This window comes from Cydia strobilella, chromosome 16 (assembly GCF_947568885.1).
Source record: "Cydia strobilella chromosome 16, ilCydStro3.1, whole genome shotgun sequence".
NCBI classification, from domain to species: Eukaryota; Metazoa; Arthropoda; class Insecta; order Lepidoptera; family Tortricidae; genus Cydia; species Cydia strobilella.
Genome location: NC_086056.1, coordinates 5,491,098 through 5,519,032, shown reverse-complemented (window position 1 = coordinate 5,519,032; position 27,935 = coordinate 5,491,098). Strand labels below are relative to the sequence as shown.

Genomic DNA, 27,935 nt, shown 5'->3' with positions numbered 1-27,935 from the left:
TATTAGCCTGTCAGTTGTTTGGAACTGTCAAATTCTTGTTCTAACTGACAGGCCGATATCGTCCGGCGGACTGATAGTCAGTGGGCCCCTTAATGCGCACTCCAGTTTGGCAGCCCGGAAAATTGCGGACGTGGCGACGCGACACGTGTATTACCCGGTAATATGCAGTCGTCGCTCGCTAATATGTATGCTGAAAAACATGCTCCACAAACTACCGCGTCTTTCTCCATCTCTCTTTCTCTCGATTAATGTAAGGGTGAAAGATGGAGAAATATGAAATGTTCAAAACGGGCGTCTCGGTTATAGCCCGTGGGTGACGTGAAATAACGTAGTATAAACCTATTTGAGAATTTATATGTAAGTAAGATGGAATCTTTAGATTTCATCATGAATAAAAAATAAACGCAATTAGGCTAGGTAAATTACACTTTCACGACGATTTCGTCCCTCTACATTTCTGTCCGATGGTATACCCAAAACAAACCACCGTAGCGTCAAAACTACTGACTGATGTCTGATAAAAAAAAAAAAACTTTTATTCCTAGCAGTTATCGTGCATTATCCAATTCAAAATAATAGCTAACAAGCTGGTGAATAATCTGTTTTGAATCAAATTTTCAATAGGTACAAATTGTCATTACATAGGTTTTAAACGTTAAGGGCTACGACGCACTAATAGGCAGTATTCAATAAAACCATAGTAACCAAAAGTCAACAGCACTTGGAATGCCCGCAATCAACGGAAGGGTTTTCCCTCCGGTATTAACTTAAAAATATGGGCTATATTCGACCTTTTTCGCAATAAAGATTAACTTCCTGCGAATATTACAAGAGCCCTTTTGTATATATGAAAAAGTTTATCGCATTATATATCCTTAGAGACGGAACATAAGAAACTACGGTACCTTTTTATTTTGTTTATTGAAACAAATTACAGTTAGTACTTCTAATGTTAGAAGATACACATATGTATTATGTTATCAATGATGTTTGTAACTTTTACTTAGGAGTTTGGTAATCGTTTTGTCGTAAAGGAGTTCTTCTTTGTGATGGTGATGAGTATAAGCTGATTTATTCGAGTTGTTTGTTATTTTTTCATGTATCGGAAGCAGATGAATACACGGTGAGTTTGTATTATCTTCAGTCTAAAGGACATTGTGCCTTTGTTTTTGTTTCTTAGTGAGCTTTTACTTACCTATAGGTTTAAAAGTTACAAAAAACATAGGATTTTTAGTAATTCCTCGTAATTTAGTTATCGAAATATAATAGTTTATATTTCGATAACTGTCACAAAAAAGATAGTAATTTTAGAAATTATGAAATCGCTGACATACCTGAATTTTGAAAGGATAGGACGTGAAATAAAAGAAAATCCCTACATAATAACCCTACTTCCCTACCCCTCTCCTTCATTCCTTCTTAATATCCCTACTTTGAAAAGTGCAAAATAAAATACAAGTGCTCGATATACACGCATCAGCTCGAAGAGCTGCTAGTGTATCAAATAAATAGTAATAATAATATAAATCAATAAGTTGACCTTTCACGTCCTTTTAACCTTCTAAAAGCGTAAAGTACATGTAATAAATATTACTCCGTGGTAGTCAAACCGTGAACAAACAAATTCATATTCGCATTTATAGGTATAATGTTCCCATTTGTTCCAGGCTATGCACACTACGCGTCACCCGTCTACGCGTATGCGGTGCCCTCGGTGAGGCGGGCGGCGGGGCGGCGGGCGGAGCGGGCGCGGGCGCGGGCGCGGTTATCCTGGCGGCGCGCATGCACAGCAGCAAGCGCACACTGCGCTCCAATGACATCGCCGTGCCGCCCATGGACGTTGAGCTCGACCTGTGCTTCTCATTGCAGTACCCGCATTTTGTTAAGCGAGATGGCAATAGGTAAGTTGTAGTTTGAGTAATTTTCATACGTAGCTATTCTCATTAACCAAAAATGTTGTAAACTACGCGTCACCCATCTACGCATATGCGGTGCCCTTGGTCAAGCGGACGGCAGGGCGGCGGGGAAAACGGGCGCGGGCCCTGTTATCCTAGCCCAGCGGCGCACAGCAGCAAAGCGCACGTTGCATGTGCGTTACGTTGCGTACGTTGAGCTCAACTTGTGATTCTTGCAGTACCCGCATTTTGTTAAGCGAGATGGCAATTGGTACGTAGTTTGATTTTTACAAATCTGATATTGTCGTCAACATACTGCCTTAACACGCATAACAATAAGTGACGTTGAAATCTGGAATATCATTTATATTTTTTGGAACTTATTGCGCGAGAGTACGGTAGACAATTATTATTAATTAGAAATATAAGGACTGATAGATACGAGTAAACGTCAAAAATAAAATCAGAAGAAAAAAAAGTACATGCGATGCTGCATAAAAATACCTACTGAATGTATCTTTACTTCACGGCCATAACCTTTTACTGACTTCTCCTGCAAATTCTTTGAAACCACAAATTACCACCGTTGTTGCTTACAATTGAGACATTAATCCACTTTTTATTCATCAGCAAACAAATTTGTTTACATGTCAGTGTTTACAGCTCATTCTATTTTTATTGCCGATCGTTGAAACGTGGGGTTTATACGAATTGAAATTTCAAAGCCGAGGCCAATTTTAATGGCGTAATAAAACTAATAGAGGCGTGCAATCCGCCACGTTTATCGCTGCTGCGTTGGCCGTGGCCTGTTTCAGACCTAGTTTTTTTTTGTTTTATTACAAAGATTGTTATAGTTTGATAATGGCTACTAAACGATACACATTTAGAGATTCATTTTTAATGTCTTATCTTATATTATTTTTAAGTTTTATCTACTCTCAAAAAATGAAAATCCAGGGCTATTAATATTTTTTCGACAACTTTTTCCTCCGTCGTTCCTTGACTACAGTGCTATAGATTTCACTACTTACTAAAAAAACTGCTACGCGCTACGGCGTAGCACGTAGCAATGTTAGAAACTTATTTAGAAACAAAATGTAATACAAATTTGACGTAAATATCAATGTAAGTGCTCGTTACGCACTCGACGTGCTGATATCAAAATGGTAATTAATTGAAATTTTGTTGCTACTACTACTACTAAAATTTAATATCAGATATAAAATTTTAGTAGTAGTACAAAACAAGTACATAACATAGAAAAAATACAGTCAATGTGTACAAACGCGAACTTAAATTGTATGTGTCTAAACAGGCCTTTACGCTAGGACACGTAGGAAGATAGGAATCCGGTGCCGTGGATATTGGATGTCACTGTCACCTCGCGCATATCTCTCCTTTCTCCCTTGAAATGAGAAACAAATTCCTGGAGCATTCGAAGAATGTTAAATGCGCATATAACGCAACCCACACTATATGGAAACGTCGTAAAATCGATAGCGTTATAGTTTAAAGCCACTAAAATGTTTTAAAGCTAGCTTGAAATAGAGAGTTGTGTAATTGTAAACCCGAATTCCACGATACGGGGTGAGCAATAGAAATGGGTCATTAAGGGGAATTTGTAAACTAATTTCAGCTTCGTAGGTACTGTACCTATTCAGGTAATTACCTAATTTTAATGACCAAGGTGTAAAGTTGCAGAAAAATGGTTTTTTTCAACCTTTTTTCATAACGAAATAACACTCATACTGTACTGATATAATAATATATCCTTATTTTATACACAAAGCAATTTTAAATATGCTCTTGAGGGTGGGATATTTATTCGCGCCAAACGATTATCACTATTAGCAGTAGGTATTAGTCAACGACGCTAACCCGCCGTCAAAATGCCCTTCCCATACCATCGAAGGTACGCTCCCAATTTGATCACCTCTCTCGAAGTTATTACGCTCTCAACTTTTGTATCGCATGGTGGCGGCTAGGTTCATATGTGATTCTCATTTAAGTATAGTTTCTCTATGCGTACAACATTAATACTTGCCTCTAAAACGTGAAGTAATTCGCAATATCGATTTATTTACTCTCTCTGCGTCACTTTTCTTTTTATAGTCCTAGCTTTACTACTTATATTTATTACACATCGTTTGATTTCAGTATTAAAGGGACCCATTAAATAGGGTAATAAAATTAATTATCTACGATTTATAACATGTCGCGTTTGTCATGTTTATGGAATTTCGGTGGTAAGTGACGGAGACATTTAAGGGATTAGAGATCCTCAGTAAGTCGTTAATCATGGGGGTACCCACATAAAAAAAATGCGGTCATCTAATCTTCTATGAGTACTAGTATAAAAATATTTAAGCAAGAAACATCTGCTAGAACTTAATATTGTCTAGAAACTCTAGAACTTAAAAACAAAAAAGAATGCCTGGCAATAATCGATTAATAGCTGGTGGTTCGACCTACCAAGAAATCATTAATATAATTTTGTATTTATTATCCGGTTTTATAATGAAATTTTTGATATCTACTCTTTAAATTTCTATTTAAAGTTGATAAAACAGGTGTCACTAGCAGCGTATTTAATTATTTACTACTACTGTCAACTGTCAGGTCAAACATAAACATGTTTCGAGAAATTAAAAACTAAATAAAAGTTAAAAATATGGCCGGTTACGCCTGTATCAACTTAGGTACGTCAACTCGTGCCATACTCTCCATTTTTCACTGTCAATGCAAAGTTATAACCATCACTGAAACTCTTATGTCTTTGATATAAAGTCTAAAGCCGATAAACCATCAGATATATCGGAGCGGCCAAGGTGCTCACAAATATCTGAACACGCCTCTATTGTCAGGGCGTTAGAGTGCGTGTTCAGATATTTTCGAGCACCTCGGCCGCTCCGATATAACTGATAGCGACTGTACAATCGTCCAGACATTTTACTGATATTTCGTAATCCTTATTGCAAAGACAATAAAGTCTACCAATGGTGAAGAGTGTTGGTGTGCAAGCTCTCAGCTACTCTAACACTTATCGCTAATGATACGTTGGTGGGTGATAATGATAAATCACCAATAAAACGAGTATTTAATGGACGCACAGATGCTACTCCGGCCTAATCGACCGCGCATTTATAAGCTTTATCTATTTACACACGTAATATATTATAGACTATGATAACCTTAAATCGTGGAAAGTAATAAAAATAAATAAAAATTGTTTGATTCAGATTTCAAAATCCATATTGTGTAAGTCTATTAAGTCTATTTACATTAAATAAAAACTAGATGTTAGTAGGTACATAGACATATTAGACATAGGTAGGCAGGTAGGTAATCAATGCCATAAACTCATCTACCATTGAAAGAGATGATCGTCTTTCGTACAGACAATTGGCACTAACGGAATGCAGTTGTTTAACAAATTTTTACAACAGACAAAGAATGGAAATGAAACATTTGACTTTTCAAATGTTATCAATTTTAAAATCATACATTTTCTTTATCTATTTTTCGTTGTACAGGCAGCACCAGAAGTAGCAGCGGGCAGAGATGTTGAAAATGAACTTAATACCATTTTGTTTTTAATATAATAACACCGTTTGCTCTTGTACAATGTGCAGGGCATTATGAACACCCGCTTAGCTAGTTCTAATACTGACTGTATGTTTTCATAATTAATTCTACTATGACAATTTGAAAAAGCATTATCGCTTGCCTTAACCTTCTGTTTTTGTTACTGTCAAATAGTTTATTGATTATTTGATACTATAAATTTACTGAGCAAACTGAAATAAATGCAGGTTTGTCACGGTGGCCTGATAAAAAAAAATTAAAAGGTCTCTTCCCTTGAAATCGACCTTCGGTAAAATGAAGGCTTCTTTAGGTAAAAGCCTTCATTTTATGCTAATACCTACATTTTTGTCGTTGCAGGTTGCAGATAATGCTACAGAGACGCAAGAAATACAAGAACCGCACCATTTTAGGATACAAGACGCTCGCCGAGGGAGTTATTAGGATGGATCAGGTATGTAAAATGTATCTTTACCTATAGCATAGTTTATAAGCTAATACAGGATAATAACTAACTATAGTTATGCCAAGTTTCAAGACAAACTCGTATGAAATACATATGTTTCGAAATTATACTTAATCTATTACCTATGCATTCGAACATAGATAATAAATATTCACACCAAGCCAGCGAAATAAGTACCGAAAGACTCAAATATAAAATATGCCTTGATTAAAAACGTAATGATTCTGATTTACTACCAAACAGGTGGCTATATCAAATTTTAAATAACCTTGGTTTTTCTCCCATTATTATCACTGTTTTCGCAAGCCAAGCCATTGTTTGGCACGGTGGCAATATAAAACAAGTTTACAGTACCTACCAACTAAATATATCGGTGGGCGAAGACTACATAAGAAGCGACATATATTTTTTTCCCAGTTTTTTTGTCTTGTGTTGTATAATCTGTTGCACTTAAAATGGCACATTCGTCTCATCCGTGCTTGGTAAATATAAACCCGTCCGTTTTTTCATCTCGTAAATATTAATGTCCTTGTATATTTGTATTTATGAGGCTGCCTTGAGCCCAGAGTCGTGTTTTCTTGGATTTAAAGATATAACAATAAATAAATAATAATAAAATCATTTATTTCGACCAACTTAGGACCATAATGTTTATCTTATGAGTTTCAATAAATTTACATGTGACTTGGAAATATAAACAGATTTTATAAAAAGTTAGCCTGGATAGCCCGTTTATTTTTGTACAAGATTTAATATTTTTTGGATTGATTAATGATTATTAAAACTATGAACCGAATATTTTGTTTCTTTTTAGGTACTATACATTAATTCGGAACCGTGTAATTTGATATAAAAAGTAAACATTTGTATGTTACATTTCATGCATATAATTATATGGAGAAACTAATTTGCCTAAATTAAAAATGATTATTCGTACGTAAAGGTCTGCCTTAATTATGAGGGTATGCACCGACCGCTTTTACCGACCTAAGTTTAAATTATAGAAGAATATTCTTATAACTCTTTTAAGAAGAGTTCGTAATAGTAATGCATGTTACATTATTTACCGCCGTGGCAAAACCTACTCAAAAGAGTTATCCACAATTTTATACTTTCATCGTGTATGCATTTTGGATCATGATAGGCTCAGTGGAAGGTACGACAGGATAAATATGTTTGGCTATAGTATTACAGAAATAGATATGGTGCCGGAATCTCATTTCCTCCTCCTACCCAACCTGTTTTTTATGTATGTTATGTCAAAAGTAATTACGTGGTAAAACTACAGTATAGTTATGTACAGAACGTATACACTTTTTAATGTATGTACAATATAATATAAAACATGTGTACCCTAAAATCCCAATTAGCATCAGTCCGAACATTCACAGCTACCATGCCGGTCGGTGCAAGCCCGGTGTAATGTGTGTTATTGGAGGCAATTAACAAAACGTTTCATTTGCTTTTAACAGATGCAATTTGTGTTTCCTTTATTCAAGCCTAAGTACATGGCCAGGGTCGGTTGTTGACTGTTCTATATACCTACTAATCAGTGACTCATACTTATATTTTACGTAAAGTCAGATGGCTCATCATGGTTGAGTTTGTCATCAAATTCGTCCTTCTGTTAACCTCGCAAGTCCCCGTGTACTTGTACAGGTACAAATTAAATTCGAGTTTTGAACTCATATAGAAATAAAAGAAAATTCCAAATTCATAAGCGCCAAAATTGCCCTCTGGGTCTTAGGAGGACGAATCTTTATTAAATATCTAAATAAGAATGGAGAGTTTTGTTTGAATTTGTAATCTTTCTCAAATCGTTTTATGAAATAAACAGTTTAAATTAGGCGATCGCGAGCAATTTTTTGTGATCTTTTTCAATTGTGCGATCTTTAAGTGTGTTTTGGTTGGAGTCTGCCCAAATAATAGTGTATTTCCGCGTGAATCTTTTTCAAGGCCTATGATTAAAATGAGTGAACATACATAATACAAACTTCAATTTTTGCGTAAGTCCCGTCTTAAACGATTATTATCATTATTGATTTGACTTTTTCTACGTTCCAGGTGCTGCAGCGCTCCATGGACATGGAACTAGAACTAACTGGAGTTGGCTGTAAAGGTGGCGCCGCTGCAGGCCAGCCCGTCGCCAGACTATCCATCACCGGCCTGGCGTCCACGCCCGTCGACCACGACACTAAGAACAACAACAACATGCTCATCACTGGCAAGTTTTACTTACCTAACAGAATATGCTTCTGGTTTAGAGATCTACAAAATATTTGTCTCTATATCCGGCTCCGTGTTTTTGCCATCAAATGTAAATAAGGATAAAATCTCTTGGTCGCTGGGAGGAGAGCGATCGAAACGGCACAACGCTTAAACCAAAAGCGCTCTTCAAGGAAGACTGGACGGAAGTAGGGTTGCCGTATGAAAAAATTGAATATCCTGACAAGAGTCTAAGATGCTGAGACTTCCTGTACGGTTCATTCTCCAAAAATCACGACACGATTTATCGTTACAATAAAGGACCTAAATGTGTACTAACGTGGACGATATCCTCCACGATTTACATTTACCATTATCACGATAAAGTATAAAACCGCTCATTAAATTCCTTATTCCAAAACGTTACGTGGGCCACTAATCCCCTTAACTCGCCATATGCTGTAGCTACTGCCGCCATATGCTGTAGCTACTGCATAACCTTCCCTCTCCTATGCACAACTCCAAACTTTTAGCTAGCTCCTAGTGGTTGGTTGAGGTTTCTAAAAAACTGACATTCGCCAAGTCCCCCCGCCATGCCCGCAATCCATGCCCGCAATCCTGACGTATGGCGACATTGGCGACCCGCAACGGAAGCCTACGCCTACACATATACTTTGAACAGCCAGTGACTGCACAGTATACATACATATATTAGGTCACTATGCTTAAATTTGTATCGCACATTAACCATCTAATGGACTATTCCAGAACGAGGCTACTCAGACGAAGAGGAAGAGGGCGAGTTCAGCTCCGTGGAGGAAGCAGACGAGATGACGTACGGCGCGCCGGCGCGGCGCAGGACGCACCGGCAGCTCACGTTCAACAAGGCAGACCTATCCTACACTAAGGTAATCTATTCTACACTAAAGTAACTCTAGCTCGTAGAGTGTAATTCTATCCTACGTAAATCTAGACGTGTGTTCAACCATTGAAGGCGTCCTTGGGGGGCGTACCGAGATTACAAGGGGACGTACTTTGTTTTATAAGGGTCAGTTGCACCAACCACAATCGACGGACATCAACGTCACTCAGCAACTGTTTGGTGCAACCAACTTTAAGGTTATCCTATCCTAATACACTAAGTTAATTCTGGTTTACCGAAATGGCATGGGGACGTATTAAGTTTTATAGATCCCGATTTTTTTTTGTCAAGGTGGGCTCGATTCAAACGAAGAGCTGTTCTAGGTAATTACGAGTAAGTAATGGGCATCTTGGGGTTTAGCTCGTGGCGACTGACAGATGCCATGATAGGGCAGTCGGATATTTAGGTATTGTATTGAGTTGTATTATCAATAGAAGCGGCAAGAGCGGTAATAAGTGAAGTTTAGTTAAAACATTGTTAGGACTAGGTATAATTTTATTTAACTGTCTTTCAATTGTGAAAATTATGATAAAATCGTTTGAATTTTAGCTACTTCCGTTGAATACCAATTTAAGTATATCTTGAGGAATTCGGGTTTACAGTTTAACTTATCGTAGTTGCGTGTATAAATGTATGCGTGTAGGTATGTTCTCAGTTCTCATGCGCGTAACCATATTTCAATTCAAATAAGTGCGTGCGCGCTTATAATGTGCAACAATCAGCCAAAGGCCGCACGCACACATAAATTGGATGGACTTATCCATTCTGCTAATACAGACAATTGATTTCAGTCAAGATCCAAGCTTGTTTTTCATACAAGCTGGTTACAAAGTCTAAAATAAAGGTTTCTAAGTCCTATTTGTGAGTGAGATTTTTTGTGTTTCGGATAAATCGGTTTATCTACGCATTTTATTTTAAATGTATGTGTGTAGGATTTTGAGAAAATGTGAGTTAGATTTTTAAGGATGAAATTTATGAAGGTGAGATTTGTATAACTATGATTGATTCATCATAGTTATAATATTTTTAAATTGTTTATCGATATCGAAATAAAATTTTGGTATTCTAGTAATAACTTGGAATTGAAATATAATTACAATTGCATGATATTTATGATTAACAAGTAAATTTAACTTTTCTTAGCAAATAAGAGGATTTTTTTTTTTTATTACGGGTAGAAGAAGATATATTTTTAATCTTTTATTAAGGATATACTAAGATATTTTTAACGCATGATTATTGCCTAACAAATTATTTATTCTGCTAAATTTTGTACCTAGGTACTTTAACAATGCTGTATATATTTTTTTATCAAAATTGAACGCAATGTGTATAACTTTAAAGCATTTTATCTAGAGATGCCACGAATATTCGGCAAATATTCGGTATTCGTCCTAATCGGCCACTTTGCCTTTGCCGAATATTCGGTATTCACCAAATGTTGCCTACTATTCGGCCGGATACCGAATATCTGTTGCACTTACCTAAAAAGAAAAATAACACAATAAAAATAACCAAAAACTGGGTATGGATGTATATTTGATATTTAAAATGTATTCTTGGAAAGTTGTTAAATACGAAGAACCTTTTGTGAGCATTTGTTGATAACAAAATATTTTATTTTTATTATGGGTCTGATTTGATTGACTAACTATGTACAGTCACCTGCAATAATATATTACACAACGAAGGCCGCAATATCTGACACGATCATAGCCATAAAAGCGTGTCACATATTTTTGGACCTTCGAAGAGTAACATTATTGCAGGTGAGTGTACATTCATTAATTCTGTTTAACAAAAACAGTTTTCATAATAATTGTGACTCAAAATGTTCGCATGTCATGCCGAATATTTGGCGCTTTGGCCGAGAGACGTGCCGAATATTCGGCCAAAACCACTATTCGGGGCATCTCTAAATTTTTATCGCTTAGCTTAGCCGTAACATAGCCGTTGCTTGCACGCAGCTGTCGCGCTCACGAGACTTGAGCTTCATGGAGCGCGAGCGAGAGAGACAGAGCTATATGCGCTCCAAGGCGGACAGAGACAGCGACAGTGAGCTGGAGAATGCGGCCGCCAAGCGCAAGGGCAGCCGCGGCAAGCTCGCGGTGAGCGCGAGATTGGGCCTTGCTGCTATAACAATAGAGATAACTTTGCTTTGTTTCAATTTAGCACGTAGATTCAAAAGTATCATCATCGAAGTGGTCAATAATTCTTTGAAATGTATACATACTAAAGTAAGGACGCTAAGCGTAAATAATTACATACATTCACCCGCCATGTCCTATTTCTATCGCACGCGCGTAATTATATTGACAGCAATAGCGGTGTCATCGGCTGGCACAGGCCAGTGCCAGAAACATTTTTTTATCGATGTTATAAATTTACTTATTAAATATTTTTTTAAATTGATGGAACAGTTTTTTCTTCCATTACCCAACTCAATATCGATAAAAAATAGTGTCTAACTCTAGCAAGATTGCGACAGTTTTGTTTTGCCGCGAAAATTCCGGGCTCTGAATTAATTATGCACGTGCGATAGAAATAGGAAATGGCAGTTTAATATACTAAATTCTTTGTAGTTAGCGTTCTTACTTTAGTGAGTTACGTATTTAAAGCTCGGTTCTAGATTTAAAAAAATATTGAAATTAATTACATGTTTAAGAGTTATTGTATCGCTTTGATATTTAATTACGTAGCATGTGCCTTTACTAAGCTTGCAATTTGTTTACTTTTACTAGCTTTACTTGTGAAGTTTGTTGTGCATGGACATAGTCTTATATTAATTTTATTTAAGGAAACCGGTCTTATTTCTGTACTGATAAAGAATTCTCTATTTATTTTTATAGTATTATTTAGTTTGGGCTTTTGTTAGTGCATTTTGTAGTTTTTTGGTAGAAATTAAATTTTATTTAATTATTTACCTACAATATTTGAAATAACAGCACATAACACACTAAACGAACACCTACATAATATGGGTAAAACTGACAGCCCCTTGTGCAGAGCGTGCATGGAAGAAGAAGAAACAACAAAACATATTCTCCTAGACTGTAAACAGGTAGAAGTATATAGGAGCAAATACCTAGGGAATCCGTGCACACTGAAGGAGGCAGCTAGCAACCTGAAGACTTTGCTAGAAGCTAGAAGGTCGTGGAGAAGCTGGGGTGGTTAGAGTAGGGTTTCAAAAAAAGATTATTAAAATGACCACATAAGTAAGTAAGTAAGTAAATACTCTTTATTGTGCACCATAAAGTAAAAAAAAATACACAGAAACAGAAATACAAGCACACACAATACATAATTTAGTTGACCTGTGTGCAAGTGTTAATATTTTTGTCATTGTGCACATGTCCTTCGAAAAATTCATACCAGTAATTCTAAAAGTAATCTAAAGCTGTATCTAATTCTGTTGGACATTTTATTAACAATCGTAGAATTTCAAATTAAATTATCGATCATTCGTAATTGAGAACCATTCTTGTTTATTTTCCTTCTTTTGCAACTGATTCTGGTAAGCTTTGTTTGCGTTTGATCGGAGCCTGCTCTCACTGCACCAATGTAGCGAGAGCAGATGAGGTATTCTTGCGTTTACATATAAAGTGATCTTTAAAATTATTAATCTATCTCAGGCTAATGGCAAGAAATATCCTAAATATTTTTAGGATATCTTCTGTAGATCTTTCTTATCGGGATTTAAGAGTCAAGGCATTATGACGTCGCCGTAATGTTTTCACACTTGGTAGCTTATCTACTAGATTAGATAAAGGTTTGGGTAAAGATTAAAAATACTCATCAGTTGTTGCAAGCGCATCATGGAGGTAAACTTTTTTTGAGAAAAACGTACAAAATATATTTTTTCTAAAATTCATTCCATATTAGGCATAAAATCTGATATTCATATAGGGTTTGTAAGATATTTCGTGGATCTCAAAATTAAATATTGAAATTATTTTGTAAACTGGTAAACAAAACAAGGCAGTGTAAAATTATAGTTTTTGGAAAGGAATCTTTCGTGTGTATGTGTGTGTGTTTCTCCGAGGTGTTATTTTGAAATGTTTTTCGCATAAATACTGAATTGTAATCCCATGCTTCTATGTGCCTATTTTATCTCATTTTAAATGTGATTGAAAATATTTCTTGATATGGTTTTTATTATACATTAATGTTACTCGAAATCCAAAACGAAACGACGATATTTGCCTTAAATTTAAATTAGTAAAAAAAAATCGGACACTGATTAAAGGTATTTCATTGTGTAACGAACAAATTCCAAGTTACACAACATACATTATATATTATTGATTATTATATGTATTATGCAGTAATTATCCGATTATATTTAACACAAATTCACTAAGTAGTATGAGTATGGGTTTTACGAAATTATTCTATGTAGTTTTCATTACTATAAATATCCAATTAATCATTCTCTTTAGATACCTTTGTTATTTACATTGTGTAAATGGGTTTTCCATGCGTCCTATTTCGTGTAAAACAGTGAAGATAACTTAAGATGAAATAAAGCTATGAAAACGGATTATATCGCGTATATTGAATTTATAATGCATCCCGACGTTTCGAACTCTTTACAGCGTTCGTGGTCAACGGGTGACTGAGGAAAAATTACAAAGTGCAAAAATACCCACATACTAAAATAATGAACAATCATAGACTACAAACTTTAAGGCTGGTTGTACATGCAAAATCGGTTCATAAGGCTAGTGATACACTATAATTATTTTTCAAGTAAAGATATATATATATATATACGCGATAAAAACTATGCCGGCTCCAACCCTACACCACGGACCCGAGAAGATTTAATTCCCTCCTAAATTGTAGGAGGGTATCCCAATATGGGACCGGCAACAAACTCGGCGGGACACATCTTTTCAAAACATCAGAATGTCCAGCATCATCCAACACTAAGGTCTCACAGTCTATGTCTCGCTTGCTCCTTTATCAGATGGACTACAGGATCCCAAGCTGGTGGTAGAGAAAACTACACTCCTGCAGTCTGTAGAGGGGTATTACATTTTACAGACAGACTGCAGGAGTGTACAGGCTGGACTGTGAGTGTGGCCTATCATATGTCGGGCAGACGAAACGGAGCATTTCCACTCGGGTGAAGGAACACATAGCTGATGTCAAGCACCGTCGACCTAGGTCTGCTGTCTGTGAGCATGTCATGGATAAAGCCAATCACTCAATCAAGTTTGATAAGCCTCTGGTTCATGCCAAGGAGAAGCGTTACATACCCAGAATGCTGCGCGAGGCCATTGAGATTAAGAAATATCCAAACTTTAATAGGGAAGATGGCTTTTCTCTACCACCAGCTTGGGATCCTGTAGTCCATCTGATAAAGGAGCAAGCGAGACATAGACTGTGAGACCTTAGTGTTGGATGATGCTGGACATTCTGATGTTTTGAAAAGATGTGTCCCGCCGAGTTTGTTGCCGGTCCCATATTGGGATACCCTCCTACAATTTAGGAGGGAATTAAATCTTCTCGGGTCCGTGGTGTAGGGTTGGAGCCGGCATAGTTTTTATCGCGTATATATATATATATATATCTTTACTTGAAAAATAATTATAGTGTATAACTAGCCTTATGAACCGGTTTTGCATGTACAACCAGCCTTAAAGTTTGTAGTCTATGATTGTTCATTATTTTAGTATGTGGGTATTTTTGCACTTTGTAATTTTTCCTCAGTCACCCGTTGACCACGAACGCTGTAAAGAGTTCGAAACGTCGGGATGTATTATAAATTCAATATACGCGATATAATCCGTTTTCATAGTTTTATTTCATGAGTAACTATCGCGGTAACCGAAGACAATATTATAACTTAAGATGTTAGTAATGTCGATATTAAAAGTGAATAAACTGATTGATGACATGAAAAAACCGTTTCATAGCACACCCTGTATACCTCTTCATGCACGCATGTTACACCCATTGTACGTTACATGTTGCAACCAATGTCTTTTACGTATTACAGCAACGCAACTTGAAGCAAAAGTTCGCCGCGCTGTTGCGGCGGTTCAGAGTACCAGATGAAATGGGTGAACGCGGCGCGGCAAGAGATACGCATCATGCGCAGAGGGACATAGATGAACTCTTCCAGGTAACAGCTGGACTTTGAGGCCAGGGAGATAGTTCACCTCTTATGCTGGTATAAAAGAGATGCCAAGCCCTCTCAAGCTTGAAGCAAACTCCTAATCATCCAATCCTTTGGCACCGTTAGGCGGAGTGAATGCTTAGCCGGACAAACTGTCAGTCCGAACATTAAAAAAATAGCAAAAAGACCCCATAAGAAAAACATAGAAATTCGATGAAAGCCTATCTCCATTCCTACCACTGGAGTGGAAGATTTGTTCGCGGTAGCCCCCCAGATCTGGACAATGGGTCGCTAACCGCTAATCCGCGTAGCGTAGGTTTAGCAGGCAGTTGAATTTGCATATGGCTAGCGACGCATTCGTTCGATCTGGATGCGGATGCAATATAAGATTAAATGATGATCGTCACTTTTAAGTCCACTATTTACCTTGCGTTGACTTATAAGTAAGTATACGTTGTATAAGCTATCTTTAGAGCGTTTATGGCTGATCATATTTTCCAGCATCTTGTCAGCCACATCGTGCGCTAACAAATACTTGCAAATACTGAGGCATTCACTCATTTATTTTCTCGCATTTGGCTGGCGAGGCCAGAAAGGTGGAAGCTAATTTCTACCTCATTGAACAGGAATTAGAGTCGTTATCGTGCGGCGAGGGCGAGGACTCGGGCCCCGACCAGATGGACACCATCAGCATCGGCTCCACGCCCAAGCCCTCGCTGCGGCCGTTCTTCAGCAGCTCGAGGAGCTTGGCCAATCAGGACCACCACAGGCATTCCAATGGTATTTGACTGCTCGTTTTGTGTTTGGTTTTGTTTGTTACGGCTCCTGGTCTAATAATAAAACGGATATAAAATGGTGGTACTTGCAGTGCATAAAACATTTTTTTTTGCCAATCTCAAATTTTTGTCTAAAAAATGTCGTGTAAAACTATGATCGAAAAAAAAAATACGATGCATGTTTGCACTTCAAATTGCCAGATTTTTATACATACTTCTGAAACCCAATGCATTTATGGGTGCTTCTGTTAAATGTAATTTTGAAAATTCCATTGTCTCAGCTGCCAACTTTAAATTTTATTCGTTAAGTACAATATTTAAAAGTATCAAAATAAAACTGCATTCGAGAGACGACATAGACAAACTTTGTTTTTTTTTTGTGCGAACATTGCAATTTGTGTCTCGCTTTTGTCCCGAAAATATTATTAGTCCAGGAGCCAAGTAAACATAAAGGGCGTCCGCTAGCTGGCGCGGTTGCACGGAGCGGGTGAGCGGGTTAAGAGCCCATCAACATGCTCACTAGCGCCACTGCTAAATAATTGCTATTATTTAAAATTAACGATAGATATTCAAAAAAGTTGCTGGATTCGTCGATCTATGAACTCGAAACAAAACGGCCGTTTTAACTTTGGACGCATAGATTGACTAATCCAGCAACGTTAAAACTATTATAAAGTGAGGTTTAGACTAGCAAGAATATGCATGCAATTCTCATTACATTGCGGTATCTGATAAACATTTTGAATGCAGTTTACCTTACTAGTCAGCAATGTAACGTAAATTGCATGCAAGTTCTTCCTAGTCTAAACCTCGCTTAATTATAGTATTCAAAAGGTACCTAAATACAAAATACAGTACGTAGCGGCCCCCTTTTTTGAATATTTATTGTTAATTTAAAATAATCACAATTATTTAGCAGTGGCGCTAGTGAGCACGTTGATGGGCTCTTAACGAAAAGTATTATGAGCGTTGCTAACTGGCGTGGACGCGACGTACGACTGGACCGTGCACCGGCGTCAGCCAGAGTGGACGCCCTAATCATACATTTTTAAAGTCGTAAATATCAATTATTTAGCCTGAGCATTTATGGCACACATGACAGTGCAGTTTGAAGCTTACATTTAATTATGATTTGCATTGCAATAGTCATAGAGCAATCATACATAATATACATACATTTACATATTACGTTGAATATTATACATTGTTTTGTTTGTAACGCTGTGTGCATAGTGTTTTAGCATGTGAGCGTGAGATGGACTAACATACATGATACGAGCACGGTTAATGTCATAATAACTGTTTCACATTCATTTATAAACAAAATAAAACAAATTAACGTTATGGTCGCACATCAGTTGATAACTAAATAAATTATCAATCAATCAATCAACAAAATTATTAAGCAAATAAACGAAATGTTATGCGTATGTGGCATAATATTTCGTTTATTTTATACTTATTTATAAACAAATTAAACAATTAAATAGGTATGTGTTTAATTTAATAGATTTCAGGTTAATCTAACTAAATTGCTATACTTGTTCACGAAACTAATTTTGTTTAATTTAACATATAGTTAAACATGTGCACAGTATAAACAAATTAATAAGAACTTTGTTTAAACTTATATGCTTATTTGTGACTTAGTAACTAGCAAATAATAGCGGCCAATCGGCAAAGAACGTACATTGAACGTACTTAGAGTTAATTTCCTCCTACGTTAGTATCGCGTATCGGTCGAGAGTACCGTCGATCGCGTATTGGTACTGATTTTAGGAATGACGGCTGAAAGTACTTAAGAAAATAAGGCCAAACCGCACGACTTTTGGAATTGTTTCAATATTAAAAAATATATAAAATGGTAGACTCAGGTATAGATAAATAGGTCGGAAAACACTTAACTATCATACCATACGTCCATCTCACACGCACGTCTGGCATGCGCAGTGAGCCGGCACGCGAGCCTCGCCTCCACGCAGCTCAGCGAGCGCCTCGCCGGTACCGTCCCGCTCACAGGTAAACTGGACCCTGACGCCAACGCGTACGGTGGTGCATTATCGCTTGATCCTTGTGGTTGACACAATCTAAACAAAACACATCGGATCGGTAACAAAACAGCTTAGCGAGCGCCTTGCCACCGTTTCGTTCACAGGTAAGGCCGCCACCCCACACTAGCGTCCTCATCTCACATTAGCGTCTTAGCGTCCACTTAGAAAATGGTGTCGCTGCGCAGTTGCGTCAACGTTGCGTCGAGCAGCAGCTACAGAGTTGACTAGACGCCGACGCTCGAGAGACGCCAGTGGAGGGAGACGCATCTCTAAATTGAACTTTAAAGCCCACGTGTAAGGCAGCTTGATCCTTACACGTAGTAAGTTCAGCTTAGCGAGCGCCTCACCGTCGTTGCTCACAGGAAAACTGGACCCTAACGGCAACGCGCACGGTGCATTATCGCGTAGCGGATCTTTGGGGTTGGCACTATCTGTTCTGCTGTTTTTGACAGAAACTTGGATTCTTTTTGTAACTGTAACTGTAGAGCGGTCACCGGTCACCACGAAACAGGTCTAGCCTAGTGTGGGACCACTGAGCCTGTTGCGTAATTTTAAATTCCTTCTTTTAATAAAAAAACTTTTTTTCCTAAACAACCAGCATAAGTGCGCGTTTGCGCCAATTGCTGATGTCAGTTATTTTACTGAAGGCGTACTTGTAAGTGGCCATAACCTTAAAAGATCGGTGTTATTGAATCGGTAGTGTGAGATCGTTGTCAACCATTTGGATCTCGTTTTTAAAATTTGAACTATAGTCTGGTTTTTACAATTATAAAGATGAAGATATGCATTTAAATTGTTTTTATAGCCTACTTTGTGTGCCACTGCTGAGCAAAGGCCCCTTTCTTCTGCCACTCATCATGTTTTGTTGAGTAATAAAATGTCAATTGAATTGTAACAATCGGACTAGATAATAGTATGTTTTAACGAAACGGGACTAAGGCCGATTTGTTAAATTTAACAGTTTAAAGAAATAAATCAAATTTACTTAATTTTTCGTTGAGTTTACCTATTAGAAAGCTTTTGTCTTTGTCTATTTTCCTCACTACACTCATTCTGCTTCTATTTTCATCAGTTTGGTTTACAAACGGATTATTCGCACTAAACTCAGTTTCTATTCCAAACTGTTCAATAATATTTAGCACGAGCATGTGTTTTGTTTTGAATTTTTGAGTTGTTTATAAAACCTGTAAATTTTCCGCTTTTATTTAGCACTTTTTAATTTAACAAGTATAACAAAATTGTTAATTCCTTGAGATTTCAACGATGTTTCAATCTACATTTTGTTCCTATCTAAAATCCAAGCGAGTGTTGTTAATGTCTGATCATAAACGTTATGTGTAGAATCGGAGGCGATTCGAAGCTCGGTGGGCGATGAAAGAGGCAGCGAAGGAAACAGTGATGGTGATATAACAGCTGATGCGCCTGTTTCTGGCGCTTCAGTTTCCAGTTCACCCCCTAATGAGACCAAGGTACAGGTTAGTAGAACATCGAAGTAACATAAATTACCTATATATTAGTTTTTGTCAGTAAATTATCATTCATTGATAAAACGAATACCATTTTAAATACCTACACGTTTTCATTGGTTGGCGCTTATGGCAACCACTTACAGGATACAGCATGTTAAAAATATCAAGTTTTTTATGAGGCATTTTCCGCGGAAAATGCCTCATAAAAATGCTCCCTCTAACCTCAATGTTTTATTGCAGGAGGACAAGCGTTCCCGCCTCTTCCGGAGTGCGACGAGCGGAGGCAACCTCACGCCGGCTAGTGCTACGCGTAAGAAGAACTCGTTGGCTGCGTCAGATCGACCACTTTCGGCACATGAGCTGCCTGTACAGAGTCCTACCACGCAAGAGGTACTTACTACTCTCGTCTTAATATCTACTTCTGATTGCGAATCAAGATCTCTCGGCGGCAAAGAAGTGATTGAAAAATTGTTTTCCCCACGTTCTCTTAAAACCTCCATCTGCCGCGTTTAAAAAACTGCTTTGGGCAGTTACTCAACCCATAGTTTTTATAATAAGTTCTTCTTTTTCAGCCTCGACGTACAATGCTCGAGCAAATCAGCCGTCTTCTCGGTGACGATGCGCCCCTCCCGGAGTGCGTGGCCGTCGCCCCGCCCGGCGCGGCCAGCGCGCTGCACGCCCTGGGCGTGCCCACGATCGTTACCCCCGCACCCCATGCTCCGGACGCAAGACCGCTCCTGCAGGCATTGTATGCGAGGGCTGGGAAGCAGTGAGTATATTAGTATATTGATATGATATCCTGGGAGGATTACACGCCTGGCGTGGTTAACGCGCTTCACGCTTTGGGTGTCCCGACGATTGTCACCACTGCATCTTACGCTCTCGACGCAATACCGCTACTACAGGCGCCGTATGCACGGGCTGGGAAGCAGGGAGTAAGGTTGTATAGTGTTGCTCGGGAGGAAGGTCGCTACGTCCGGCGTGGGCTATGCGCTTCATGCCGTGTGCGTTTCTACCATCGTCACCCCTGCGTCTGATCTGACGCTCCCGATGCGCAACTAATACTGCAGGCGCTGTATGCGATTGCGATGTTCAGACGATTGTTTTACCGGTGACAGTCGTCAAACTAATTTGACTGCAATCGTGGTGGATATTTCTAAAGGATATTTTGTTGTTGCGTGAAGTTTCCCAGTAGCAAAGATAGATATAACTCCGTAATAGATGGATACAGTCTAAGGAAAAAACGTGCCTCGAAAATCAAGAAAATTTGATTCTCGTTCAGAGGGTGCTAATAGCTTTGGCCAACTGTCGTATAGATGGCGTTGACGGTTTCGTTTGTTATTTAACAATTTTAACGCATATCAGTGAAAGAACATGGGTCAAAATCATAAAAATAATTAATGCAAATAAAAAAAAATCATTTATCCATATCTAAATACATTTTATCGTATTTTTAAAAATATTTATTTTTAGTTTTAAAGTGACACACTTTAAAACTAAAAATAAATATATAAGACAGATGACAGTGAATTTACTGGGGTTACAAAATTTACTATGACAGTACCGCTCTAGTATAAGTTACTCTATGCCAGTAGTAAGCATACATTTCCTGCGTCCAGGAGCGGACGGCGCGGCTGCATCCGCGTGGTGGTGGCGGGCGGCGACGGCGCGGCGGCGGCGGCGCTGCGCGCGCACGCCGAGCTGGCGGCGCGCCGTCTACACGACGCGCCACCGATACGGTTCTACATCGTGCCTATCGGTAAGCTTTCTTCTTCTTTTTAGTCGACATTTTTCATTTCAGAAGTAAGTGTTCCCCGAGAACCAAGGAACGTTACACACACTCCAAGTAAATGCTTGATGCTGACGACGAACGAAATAGATTCGTTTTAACCAACGAGCGCATGGGCGAGCGTGCATTTCGTGGCCGAGATGTTCAGCTGTACGGAAAGCAGATAAAGAAACAGCAAACTTTATAGTTTTTTATAAAAATTAAATTTGTCGGGATCAATAGGAGAGCGACCTGCCCCGACAATTTGCCTCGACTTTCATTCAATGCTTCCCAGTGATCTTAACCAGATCGTAGACCCACAATGTTAAGGACCTTCTCTGGTTGTGTTAAAGGAGATTGTAATCCGTGATACAGGTGGTGTAACGGTGGCCAGACACTTGGCAGCCACGGACACGGCGTACGGCGCGCTGTTCGGCGACGCGTGGGCCGCGTGCTGCGACCGCGCCGCCGAGGGCAGCCTGCCCGACCAGACCGAGATGTCCTCTAGGATAGCTAGGTAAATGGGGACAAAACATAAAAGAACAACTGTTGGTAGTTGGACTTCTACCTACTACGGTTTGACTCGTGTATTTGTAGTCATTTAAAACACGGTTTGACTCGTGTATTTATAGTCAATTTTGTCGCGCTGCGAGGAGTGATCAGCTTACATGTCTTTGAAATGTCGTGGCAAGCAAAAATGAAAGGTATACTCGTGAATATGATGGTTAGTACTAATAAAAATTAATTAATAATGGTGTATCACAGGTACCTCAACAGCATTGGGCCTGTAAACAACGTTCCCATTGGCGAAGCCATGGTAGCCTACAGAGAGCGTTCGGGAGATGAGGATGCCAGTCAAACATTCGTGCCGTTTATCGCTGTAAGTAGTATGACCATAACATATAAATACTCCGAAATAGAAGGAATGACTTTCTAAAAGATAATATAAGCATACGATCTCAGTGGCGAGCGTCCAGCGAGTGGGTATTGTATTGTCCTAGTCCTAGCTCTAAGTATATTGATTTGCATGGTAGGTTTTAATTAATTGTACTGTTTAACATTAGTATTTAAGTTTTTTGTTACTAACACTTCTATGGGCCATGACTGAAAATAAATGATTATTTAATTTAATTTAATGCGTCCGATTGGGCGTATAACGTGACCTCAAGCTTCCAAATATTTTTTGCAGCGTGCACTGAGGCCTCAAGCCACTCGCCCACGTTCGCATTTAATTTGTTTAACTTGGATGAGACGTCACAAGCCGTGCGTCCACTATGTTTGTACCTTAATATGGAGTAGACCTAATATTTAAACTTCTTTCGTTTCCAGGAAGTCCGCGTGGGCTGCAGCGAAGGCGGCGTGTCGTCCCTGGAGCTGGAGGAGGGCGGCTCCCCGCCCGCCCGCCCTTCTCCCCCCGCCACGCCCGCGCCCCTCGACCTGCAGCCGCCCCTCCTCGCGCGCGAGCCGCTCGAGCTACAGCTCGACTACTGGCTGGTGAGTGTTGTGTGTGTACAGCTGGAGGAGGGTGGCTCCCCGCCCGCCCGCCCTTCTCCCCCTGCCACGCCCGCGCCCCTCGACCTGCAGCCGCCCCTCCTCGCGCGCGAGCCGCTCGAGCTACAGCTCGACTACTGGCTGGTGAGTGTTGTGTGTGTACAGCTGGAGGAGGGTGGCTCCCCGCCCGCCCGCCCTTCTCCCCCTGCCACGCCCGCGCCCCTCGACCTGCAGCCGCCCCTCCTCGCGCGCGAGCCGCTCGAGCTACAGCTCGACTACTGGCTGGTGAGTGTTGTGTGTGTACAGCTGGAGGAGGGTGGCTCCCCGCCCGCCCGCCCTTCTCCCCCTGCCACGCCCGCGCCCCTCGACCTGCAGCCGCCCCTCCTCGCGCGCGAGCCGCTCGAGCTACAGCTCGACTACTGGCTGGTGAGTGTTGTGTGTGTACAGCTGGAGGAGGGTGGCTCCCCGCCCGCCCGCCCTTCTCCCCCCGCCACGCCCGCGCCCCTCGACCTGCAGCCGCCCCTCCTCGCGCGCGAGCCGCTCGAGCTACAGCTCGACTACTGGCTGGTGAGTGTTGTGTGTGTACAGCTGGAGGAGGGTGGCTCCCCGCCCGCCCGCCCTTCTCCCCCTGCCACGCCCGCGCCCCTCGACCTGCAGCCGCCCCTCCTCGCGCGCGAGCCGCTCGAGCTACAGCTCGACTACTGGCTGGTGAGTGTTGTGTGTGTACAGCTGGAGGAGGGTGGCTCCCCGCCCGCCCGCCCTTCTCCCCCTGCCACGCCCGCGCCCCTCGACCTGCAGCCGCCCCTCCTCGCGCGCGAGCCGCTCGAGCTACAGCTCGACTACTGGCTGGTGAGTGTTGTGTGTGTACAGCTGGAGGAGGGTGGCTCCCCGCCCGCCCGCCCTTCTCCCCCTGCCACGCCCGCGCCCCTCGACCTGCAGCCGCCCCTCCTCGCGCGCGAGCCGCTCGAGCTACAGCTCGACTACTGGCTGGTGAGTGTTGTGTGTGTACAGCTGGAGGAGGGTGGCTCCCCGCCCGCCCGCCCTTCTCCCCCTGCCACGCCCGCGCCCCTCGACCTGCAGCCGCCCCTCCTCGCGCGCGAGCCGCTCGAGCTACAGCTCGACTACTGGCTGGTGAGTGTTGTGTGTGTACAGCTGGAGGAGGGTGGCTCCCCGCCCGCCCGCCCTTCACCCCCCGCCACGCCCGCGCCCCTCGACTTGCAGCCGCCCCTCCTCGCGCGCGAGCCGCTCGAGCTACAGCTCGACTACTGGCTGGTGAGTGTTATGTGTGTACAGCTGGAGGAGGGCGGCTCATATATGTTATTTCATCACTTTGTCGTAGGTGTCCTCATTTTGAAGTGACATTTATGTTTCTAGGTCCCAGGCCGGGCAACCGAGGGCGCAGACGGCAAGGTGACAGTGAAGGCGTCGTTCAGAGCGCTGCACGTGACGCGGCAGAACGCGCACCTCTGCATCACCTATCTCACCAAGGAGAAGAAACAAAAGAGTAAGTTTATCAATTATTACGATAGAAACGATCACTGGCCTCAAGGTCTTCGTGTACTTATTTGAGTTTCTTACCTATCCTAAGGGAGCTGTGCGACCTGCAATTAAGCAAGTAACGATCGACTTTTTTCTCACCCAAAAACGTACTTGTATATTAGTGTTGATCGCTGACTAAAAGTATATTTTTTCTGAAAGAAATGACTCGCTCAAGAAAAACGTCGCTCATCGTTACTTGTTTTTTCCATTACCGCCGTTGGTTGAACAGTTAAAATTTATTTTACATTGTGCATGTGTAATGTGATTTTTTATATTTTTTTCAGTTATGCGGTTAGGCAAGAAGAAAGAAAAGACTGGCGAAGCGGAGCCGGGCCGGGCGCAGACTGTCGACGGCGTCGCGCGACTCATATGCTCTGCTAAAGGCTCACACAATTTGCCGCTCAAAGGTACAGGCCTAATTTTTTTTAAGGGTTTTACTAGTTTATCTAGTCTCCCCCTGTTTACGAATACATCAGATTGTCGAGACACTCAGACACAAATTGTCTGGGTAATATACTTATTGAGTTTTAGTTTACCTTTAATATTTAATTTTATTTTAATTTTATTTATTAAGAACAAACAAATCGCCTTTGTACCTAAATTTATATGAATTTCATGTTATCAATTTTTGTTTTGTACAATAAAGTGATTTACTACTACTACTACAAATCAATAATGGTTTTTCGTTATTCCACAGTGTACATCGACGGCACAGAATGGAACGGCGTAAAATTCTTCCAACTGTCGACACAGTGGCAGACGCACGTGAAAACGTTCCCCGTGGCGACCTGCGGCGCGCCGCTCGCGCCGCCGGAGACCTAGAATTGGCTCCGAACCAAACTCGGTGTCATCCACTCTCTGGCTTCCTCGCTCTGGCACTAGAGGGCGACCCCGGCCGGCCACGTATAATCGCCGAGCTGGTTTGACGAGTTCCAATTTAGAACGCGGCCATTTTGAAAAGTGCAAACGCCGCAATCGGTGAATGCTGGCCACTAATAACAAAAGCGCCGAGCTTGTTAGACGAGTTCAAATTTAGAACGCGTCCATTTTTAAACGGCACACTCGTAGGGTTGCCGACGGCTTTCTAATGAGGCTCTTAAACTTTTCGAACGTATCGATTTTTAGTATTAAAGATTTAAAAAAATACGTTGGTTATTTTGCAGTCAGTAATATTACGCTATCGAGCTGCCATGATTTTATTAGCGCGTAGAAAGCTTTTGTTGTGTAGCTTGAATAGGGTTTACTGTTTGTTATTAGATTTGTAGTCAACTGTATGCATGCTTCGACTTCAATGTTTATCGTATAGGTATTCAAGTTACATAATAAACGCTCAAAATCACGTTAACTATTCATTCATAGTCATTCATTAGTTGTATGTTTAATGTTATAAAAACTAGGTATTCGCATACTCAATATGTATCAAGTTGATGAAGGGTTCGTGACATTTCCATAATGTATGTAAAGTAAGCTAGGTTATGTATCAGATTAGAAAAACCGAATTTCGGAGTATCTGTCGGCACATATCATTGTAGGTTCGTGCTGTTGAGTGCGCTCGTTTTATTATCTGTGATTCGTTTAAAAAATGCAGTTTAAAAAATGGCGACGGCGATCGCCAGACATTTTTTTGTATATTTTTAACTTTTGTACCGATTGATGCATAGAATTTTTTATACAAATAGATTGCTAGAACACCAGTATCTTCCGCATGTAATCTTACGCTCTAACGCTTTTATTTTAAAGTTTATTATAGCAAAAATCATATCTCGGTTTCCTTGAAGTTTTCTGCCTCCCTTTTGATGATTCCGAGCCAATTTGGACTTTATTTCATGGTGATACGGCTAGTTTTAGGAGGTAGAAACCCCAAGGGGACGGGTGATGTCCTGTAGCAACGACTGTAGAATGATATCATAGGTTAACTGTACTTTCTTGTAGGTTAGAGATGTGTAGTTCTTACTTGCGGCTATGTTGTCGAAAGTCAGCCATGTTTACACAAGTTTCAGGAAAATATAAAGGGATTTTGATCGTTTCTCTATATAGCCAGGTCGTAGGTCGTGATGCATAGGTACTTTGTTAAAGTGACTAGTAAACTAAGATTGAATACTTGTAGCAAGATTGAAATTACGCAGTTTTTGACTTACGCGTCAATAAGTTATGAATGCAGGTACTTTTAAGTACATTCAGATATGACTCCGAGCTAATGTATAAAAGCGAACAAAGGGTTAGTTTTAAATTATCTGAGAATTAGTTTCCCAAATATTTTGTTTGCATTGCCTAGGTAAATAGTATTTAGCTTTTTAAGCAATACGAAAAACGTGCCAAATTAAGAATCAATATTATCTAGATTTTGAAGTAAAAGCTTCTACAAAGTTAATTAGAGCAAAGAACATTATTTTAAAATCAATAAAAGAAATTCAACCTTACTACCTACACAGTAAGGTATTATATATGTAACATCACATATGTTCCTTGAAAGACCATGTCCAAATTTTAAAGATTCTAAGTAAATTAACAAACAACACGTAAAATGTCTCTATATTACATGTTACTCAATTTAACTGTTTAACTACATAGTCTTAGGTGTACTACAAAATTAATAGGCGTAAATAAAATATTTGGAAGAAACTAATTTTCGTAAGTATCTAAAATAAATTGGACAATAGTTTTGCCAATAGTCGTACGCTTTCTGTAAGTAATTAATCGTTGTAGTCCGTTAGTGTATGTAAGGCGTAAGAATAAGAACAATCCAATTTTACAATAAGACATCAGATATTCTTGATCCCCCTATATTAAACTGTAAACTGACTCCAATTCACCCTAGCCACAATTTTTAGAGCACTTGCTACGCTCAATATTCGCTATATTAAGTCGTATTACTGTGACTACATTGTCATCACCATATGTCAGTATTGTTTACTGTTCTTCATCAATCTAGTTGTCTTATAAGTAGTGAAAGCAAACATTTCTTAAGGATTAAAATATTGATTTTGAGCATACTTCTTCATTTAAAATAGTTTCTTTTTGATCTTTCAAAGCTGTTTTACTCATTTCTGCCTTACGTTTTCATTTCTTTTTCTAATGTACTACCTAATTATAGCCGATATGTGTCAAAAAACTATAGTACATTTCAAATAGCAAGTTTATTACTCAATATTTAAATATTGGAACTGATTACTTTAGAAGTCATAGTAACCATTGTCCTAAAGTAGATTCATAGTGAAAGTAGCTCGAAAAGATTACATTTTAATACTGTAAGAAAACACAAACATACAGGCAGTGATATTATTTCCTATAACAGCACTTAAATGCATTGGCAACCCAATCAAACTACAATGAAATGACTGAATTGTGTGACTACTTAAAAAAAAACACAAATTAAAAATATTTAATGAAATAATTTGATTTGTTCCCAATGTTGTGTGCCTACAAATGGTTTTGACATGGCAGTGTACCTATTGTAACAACATAATTTCATATCTTTTTATGAATTTAATAACTAATTACAATTCCCTAACAAAAAAAGTACTAGATTTAACTATGTATGTTCTTCGTATATCCAAGTTACGTGCGGAATGAGAAAAATTACATTTACTCTGAGAAACGACTTGAGTGTAGGTACAATCAATTTATAATTCATTTAGTCTCCTGTA

The 27,935-nt window shown here is 39.7% G+C and overlaps 1 protein-coding gene across 1 annotated transcript in view; it reads left to right on the top strand.

Moving 5' to 3' along the window:
• LOC134748279 (phosphofurin acidic cluster sorting protein 2) overlaps positions 1-26,140 on the top strand; it is a 153,453-nt gene extending 127,313 nt beyond the window's left edge. Inside the window, exons 2-19 of the mRNA XM_063683013.1 lie at positions 1,668-1,901; positions 5,838-5,931; positions 8,008-8,167; positions 8,917-9,056; positions 11,038-11,178; positions 15,075-15,200; positions 15,821-15,974; positions 17,921-17,989; positions 19,363-19,490; positions 19,731-19,880; positions 20,063-20,259; positions 21,110-21,249; positions 21,634-21,775; positions 22,024-22,138; positions 22,588-22,752; positions 24,124-24,253; positions 24,573-24,695; positions 24,986-26,140. Of these exons, the coding sequence (XP_063539083.1) occupies positions 1,668-1,901; positions 5,838-5,931; positions 8,008-8,167; positions 8,917-9,056; positions 11,038-11,178; positions 15,075-15,200; positions 15,821-15,974; positions 17,921-17,989; positions 19,363-19,490; positions 19,731-19,880; positions 20,063-20,259; positions 21,110-21,249; positions 21,634-21,775; positions 22,024-22,138; positions 22,588-22,752; positions 24,124-24,253; positions 24,573-24,695; positions 24,986-25,110 (2,533 nt within the window). The 3' untranslated portion in view covers positions 25,111-26,140. The remainder of the gene's footprint in view (positions 1-1,667; positions 1,902-5,837; positions 5,932-8,007; positions 8,168-8,916; positions 9,057-11,037; positions 11,179-15,074; positions 15,201-15,820; positions 15,975-17,920; positions 17,990-19,362; positions 19,491-19,730; positions 19,881-20,062; positions 20,260-21,109; positions 21,250-21,633; positions 21,776-22,023; positions 22,139-22,587; positions 22,753-24,123; positions 24,254-24,572; positions 24,696-24,985) is intronic.
• The last annotated feature ends 1,795 nt before the right edge of the window (positions 26,141-27,935 follow it).